The 6,570-nt window shown below is 38.5% G+C and overlaps 1 protein-coding gene across 1 annotated transcript; it reads right to left on the bottom strand.

Moving 5' to 3' along the window:
* Positions 1–465: 465 nt before the first annotated feature.
* Positions 466–6,183, bottom strand: LOC147653713 (uncharacterized). Its single transcript, XM_086885288.1, has 6 exons — positions 6,110–6,183; positions 5,514–5,741; positions 3,789–3,924; positions 3,415–3,513; positions 3,127–3,270; positions 466–2,105 (listed from the first exon to the last, which is right to left on the bottom strand). Exons 3-6 carry the CDS (start codon positions 3,824–3,826, stop codon positions 2,048–2,050), a joined length of 339 nt encoding a protein of 112 aa, XP_086741414.1. The 5' UTR covers positions 3,827–3,924; positions 5,514–5,741; positions 6,110–6,183; the 3' UTR covers positions 466–2,047.
* Positions 6,184–6,570: the final 387 nt, after the last annotated feature.

Below are 6,570 nucleotides of genomic sequence, written 5' to 3'. Positions count from 1 at the left end.
CACTTGTTCTAGCACTGGGAGAAAGAACAGGCCCGTCTGTAAGGCTCCTGCAGCTCACCCTGGCTGAGGGTCATTGACCACTGAGCACTGCAGGCATCACTGGCAACAACGATGGTGGAAAATGGGGAGGGAGCAGGATAAATAAATGTTTGCCATTGCCTTAGCCAAAAAAACCCCAGACATCAAAAGCAACCCACCCTCAAAACAAAGCTATGAAAATAGTTTGCCTCTGAATTTAAAGAACTTCAATTAACTCTATGATGTCTGCTTTTGGTTCAGCATTCATCAATCTGAATTTGAATATGCACAGGGTAATGAAAGGTAACTGAGGCTTAAAAATCATGTCTATTGACTTGTGCATAGCCTATACTGAAGCACATTAAAAAGCAGCGTTTTGCTTGAAATCTGCACGGTATTAACTTCATTCAGTCTTACACTCACTAGGTAATTAAATACATGAAGAAATAGATTTTTATTTTTTTTATTAAGAATGCATTATTAATTAGGAAGGCATGGCTTTAGCAGAGTCTGCTGATACCAACATTACTCAGCTAAGTTCAAAGTATGAACACAAGAACTTGATGACAGAAGCAATGTTCATCAGAGCCTCAACAAGAAAGTTGCAGTTCCAAGTTTTTCAGATGTCCTACACTTGCTAAGGCACCTCCAGAAAGAGGAGTCAACTGAAAATAGCACAGGAAATTTGAAACCCATTTCTATATTTTTCTTTTTTTTCCTGAACTTTCTTGTGGGCAACAGAAAACTCCCAATATGTGGAATGCAATGTAGTTTTTATGCCAGAGTCATGAGTCATCCCCTCAGTTCCAACCTGATCCAATGCTCACTTGAATCTTGGAAAGGCTCAAATCAGCAAGATGAAATTAAAATTGTATTCATGAAAGGAGCTCTTTACTCTCCATTCCCCTCCCTCCCCCAAATACATCAGCACCAAGTGAGAAAGGCTCGATTTGAAAGATAATTATTACACAATTAAACTTGGACATAGCTAGTTTGCTACAAGTTCCAGCAGACAGACAAACAAGAGCAGAATCAGAGGTTATCAACCTCAATAGAAATTCCAGCTCATGCTTTCCCCAAAAGCCTCATTTAATTTATCCAGGATTAAAAAATAAAAGAGAAATGAAAAAAAAATCACATAAAAGCATTTCACATAGTATATAGTGAAATACTATCATTTCCACCTGAAATATTCATCATCATTATTATGTTTTTCCATACTAAATTACAAAGTCTCCTGCACCCATCTTCCCAATATCTCATTCTAAGTGCTTGCTACTTTAATCCCTTAGGAAGCAAAAGGAGCCTCAGGTGTCTCTGGATCAACAGAAACTAAACAACACAGCTTGACAAAGTATATCAAATTGTCAATCAACTCAATATAGGTTTTCCACTCCAGAGATAGCTATCACCAGCTGATGAATTTGGCTAGGGCAGGTTTAGTGAAGAAAAACTAGGTCTTTATTACCAAATCAGTTAGGAGTTGTTCTACCGTACTGCCCGTAGGATGGGAGTATAAACACCATATTCTTCACAGCCTCATCCACAAAGAATTCCACCTTCAAATTAAGGCTGCTTTGGAGTTGGACCAAACCAATGAAAACTCACTCATCAAACACAGTGATGGCAGCATGCTCAGTCTTTGCAATACAAAACTGGCAACTAACAGCACATTCCTGATCACATCTCCAAGGCTGAGTGTACAGAACTGCAGTGGTGGCCAGGCCCTCGCTGACTGCCAAACCTCCAGCCATCATCCCTTCCTCTCACAGCGACAGGGCAGAAAATAACAACAGCAGAAACTAGAAAGCTTAAGCTAAAATCACAAAGGTCATTGATGAAACAGACTGGAGTGCTTTAGAAACTAGCACGCAGATTTAGCTGAAAACAAATCTTATTGATCACCAATTACAATGAATACTTAATTCTATCATTCTGCATTATTATTAGACAGTCAGAGACAGCCAAGCTGACCTCAAGCATGCTGAAGCATCGGGGCCAAGCAGTGCACATCTTCCCAGGAGCTGATTTACCCATCGTTCTCAAGTGAATTCACCTGCACACAGCCCCACCGTACAACTGCTAGGCTGCAAAATAAAAAAATAGCTCTGCTTAAGAGTCAAACCCCAGGACATAGACCATATGAAAGGAAGAATGAAACCTGCAGCATTTGGTTGACCTTCAATGCCCTGAGAAGATGACAAATTTCCCAAGATGAACAAGTGCCCAAAATACAAAGCAAAGGACTGACTTTTAGGGATCAAATGTTAAATAGGCCTGCGAAATTGGAGTTGTTAGGTTGCACATGAAAGAAGGGAAAAAAGAAAAAACCACCCCAACCCTCAACTGCAATTTTACATCCCTCTTGGAAAATTTGCTTTAATAAGAGAGAGGAATGGATACAACCTTCCCCTCACCTGGAGATTTTAATCAATTCAAGCCATTTCAAATCTGGCAAGAAAGCCCTACCACAGTCCCCATCAAACAACATTGCCTTTCATTTTTGCTTCTCAGGACTACTTCAGAGCAGTCTAAATAACAGCAAAGAAGGAAATTCAAGTTGCAATTCAAACACTAAGCTCTGGAATCCCACATTGCCTTCAAACACCTGCATGAAACACTAACTTCATGCTCTATGCTCCCTGCTTTCTTCTAGTTTACTGCACAGTGCATTATTTACATAAAACAGAATTTCTTCTGTGGGAAAGGCTTGCATGGTACTTCAAAGCCTGAATAAATCAGGGACTGCAGCTTGAACTAACAAAAAAATCATCCAAAAAATTCCTTTCAATATCTGCATTGTATTACCTTATCATGCTACCTGTCTAGCTGAGTTATTCAGGTATCCACACCAGAAATGACAGACAATGTCTCTCTATGATGATGTGATGTTACTTCAAATGAAAAAAAACAATAAATAAAAATCACAGATTAATTTCCCATACAAATGATGACTCACTACTCCCAAATCCTTCCTTATAGCAGGATGCTCACTTCAGTCTGGAAGTCTTCATGTTGCAGCCTGCAGGAATCAGCTTATTTCCTGTCAAGGGCTGGAAAGCCTTACAGGAACTGGTTTTGGTTGAAGAACTTCTCCAAGGTGCTTACCTGTGGGACTTATCCAGGTAAGGGATGTTAGCTCCCTCTTCTTTGAGGTTCAGTGTCCAACCACTCCTACTGCTGGTAAGAAGAACAGAAGAAACATCTGCCCATAGCAAGGACTGCACTGGTGGGCAAAGTCCAAATTCCATCCTTCAGGGAAAAAGAAACAAAGACTGAGGAATTCATGTCTGTTCAAAATTTCATCCTTGACTACTGAAAGCATTGGAAGCACATGTGTATGTTTAAAAATGGAATTGTCCTCATTTAAGAATAAAAATAATTTCATCCCATCACCATTTTTCTTGGTCCAATCCTGAACTGCAGATCCAAACAGCTGAGAAAGCATGGAATAGTCTGCTGGACAGCATTAAAATGAGCAACTCCTGTATCTTCCTAAGATAAGAACACAAATCACAAAGAAAGGCACTCTGAGAAAAAATTTCTTAGAGGAAGACCTCAATTATTTTCCAGCAAGGCAGGTAATATGCATTTGGCTATTTGTTAGAAAAAAAACCAAAAAACAAACCTGTTTTTATACAAGATTTTACTCATATATTAACTATCACATATTTTGCAAAACAAAAAGAGACCACAGCAAAGTAAAATCCCAATTTTTTCCTATATTTAAGCTGTGATAGTATGTCTGAAATGGGAATCCAGAGCCTCACCAGATTAATATCACCACTTGGACCAGAGAATTTGCCATATCCACTTCTTCTGGTTTCGTTCAGTTGGAGCTTCTGTTTGTACAGTGATGATGGCTCTTGAACATTCTGGGATTTAAAGTAGTCCCTGAAGAGATGGCTGACAAAAATATGATGTTACTTTCAAGATGCTTTTTAATTATTTCTACCCTCATCCAGAACCTGCAAACATCTGATCTCCTTCACTATGCTCCAAGCTCATTAAAACTGGAACGCTAAATAAGAATATTCAAAATATTTTGTTTTGCATTGCTAAAGGCACCACTGCAGGTACTTGACTCATCCTTCAGACTGTAAATAAATAAATGAAGTCTAGGACAGGTCAAATAAAGACACTATGTTTTCTGTGTTTTGTTGGGGTTGGTTTTAGAAGACTTAGGAGATTTGAAACAGATCTTTTATTAAGGAATTGTTCCTAAGGGACTTGACTTACAGAAATTAATTTATACTTGGCAGTGCATTTGATTGATTGCAGTTCCTTTTTTTCAAATACAAACCAGCATTTTCACTACCAGGTGTGGTGGTTGGAAATGTTGGGACTGTAGAACACTGCAAGGCTAATTTCTCCTCCAGTCTCCATCATTTTTATGTAGCTCAGCATTTTCTCATCCTTACTGAGATCTGCTGCAAATTTAAAATACCCTAACAGGGCTGAGAGAGTATTGCAACAGTGTTTATCTAGTGTATCATTACAGTTCTTGTTACCCTAATTCCACAGTTCTGAGCAACAACTCTCATTTTATGGGCAGGTAATTGAGCTCTATGATACATGAATTGATTTGCAGGGGAAATACATTAAAACCTGGCTGGAAAAGAAAATTATTCAGGATCTTCACTCTGATTGCCTTTTACAGCTACCACTCTAGGACCACTGAAAGAGCTTACTTTAGCTCATGTCAATGAAGCTACAATTCAGTGTTTGTCCAAAAAATGTTCACATTCTAAAATGAAGGTTACTGTGGTTTCCTGAGTTATAAAGGCAGAATTAAAGATTACTGCAGATTCTTAGATCAGGACCACTTCCCAGCTCAAGAACTATTTAGTGGGAAGAGCCAAGGCAAAAGGCAGCATTCAAGCAAGTGTTGCTGATCAAGTGAGTTATGGGTTCTACATGAAAATGTTAGCAAGGGTGATCCAGTCAGATCTCATGTCTGCCTGTGGTTCAGCACTGCAGCTGCTAACACCCAGAGCACCAGATCCAATCACTCCTGAGGAGCAGGTTTGTTCAAGCAGGCACTGTTGTTTCAGGACCAGTGAAAGACAGGACAGAGACAAAATTGATAGTACTCCCTCAGTGCAAACAGAACTTGCCCTGCGACAAATTTGCTCCTCTCTGGCCCTACTTTTAACATCCCTGCTCTCAAATTCCTATTTTTAGCAGCTTCTCATAAAAGGCATTCTTACTCAGAGAAGTGAATGTTAGAAGTGTTCATTTGAATGAAGCAAACAATTAAGCAACATCTTCCCTAAAGTGATTTTGTAAAAGTTATGGTTTAGTTTTCTTCCTAATTGCTTGGAAAAATCGGATTGGCGCAGGAAATGGGAAGGGTTGGCTAAAAGGAGTCAGCTGATGGGAAGCAGCCAGTAACTCCTGCTGCTGCTGACCTGCTGCAACTCCCAGGTTAAGAGGACAAGTGCCTCATTTGTAATCAAGTCTATATAAAACACAAAAGAGGCAGAAGGACAAACCTGGTTCATAAAGGCAGCAGTCTGTGACCAAAAGCAGCAGAGTCAGCAGCCAGTGTTTCACTCCTGATGAGAGCCCACTTGCAAAAGTTCCACTTGAGTACCTGCTGCAGAGCAGAGGCTGTTCTTCATTGATGTGTCAAACCATGACAGCCATACTTCTGTTGCTATTCAAAGAACAGGGATAAACTCCGGGGTTTGTTAGGTTTTAAATAGTTTCCAATTTCAGGCCTAATAGAAGGCAAAATGGAAAATATCACATGTAATAGGACTTAAAAATAGAAATATGGAAGAACACAATGTTATACTCATGTTACCTATTACTTTTTTCAGCTGAGCAAAGTCTTCACAAACACTATAAATACATATCTTTTTCCCCCAATGAAAATAATAATAAAAAAATCTGTCTTGTAACCTGAAAGAAAAGAGATAAAACCAAAGCAAACCTGATTCTTGTAAACAGAAAATGTTGCTTAAAAATTGAGTTTGGGGAGCATAAATATTTAATTGCCTTGAGCATGTCTTAGGAATTCACATTTACTCAAAATAGTGTCAAGAGCAAACAAAACTGCAAAACAATCTCTTTTAGTAGGAAATACCTTGTGAGAATCAAGTGTTTTCTTATCATCTTTCACTGTTTCACTTGATGTCTGAATCTTCTAACTCCAACTCCTAGAACAGCATCAGTGGGGGAGAGAGACAATGAACACTCCTTCTGTTATTTGACTGACTGCAAGGTTTTGACATGTAGAGTATTAATAAAAATAATTTATTCTCACAGGGTTTTGTCAGAATAACAAGCTGGTAGCTTTAAATATGGTTAAGAAAATTTTATGTATGTTAGGAAAAAACAAACAAAAAGAAACATTTGCAGTAGTAGGACAAAACCATCATAAAAAAGGTATATAGCAGATATACATATTTATATTCATATATATATATCTCCAATTTCCCAAAGCATTGCTCTAAGAATTAGACAAAACTGGCTACAAAATTCAGATTTTTTAGGTTATTTATTGACTGTAAAGTGAATCCTGACTGACAATAAATATCACTGGGG

This window comes from Cyanistes caeruleus, chromosome 4, assembly GCF_971803275.1.
Source record: "Cyanistes caeruleus chromosome 4, bCyaCae1.hap1.1, whole genome shotgun sequence".
NCBI classification, from domain to species: Eukaryota; Metazoa; Chordata; class Aves; order Passeriformes; family Paridae; genus Cyanistes; species Cyanistes caeruleus.
The sequence above is the reverse complement of the archived record's forward strand: the minus strand, read 5'-3'. Positions and strand labels throughout refer to the sequence as shown.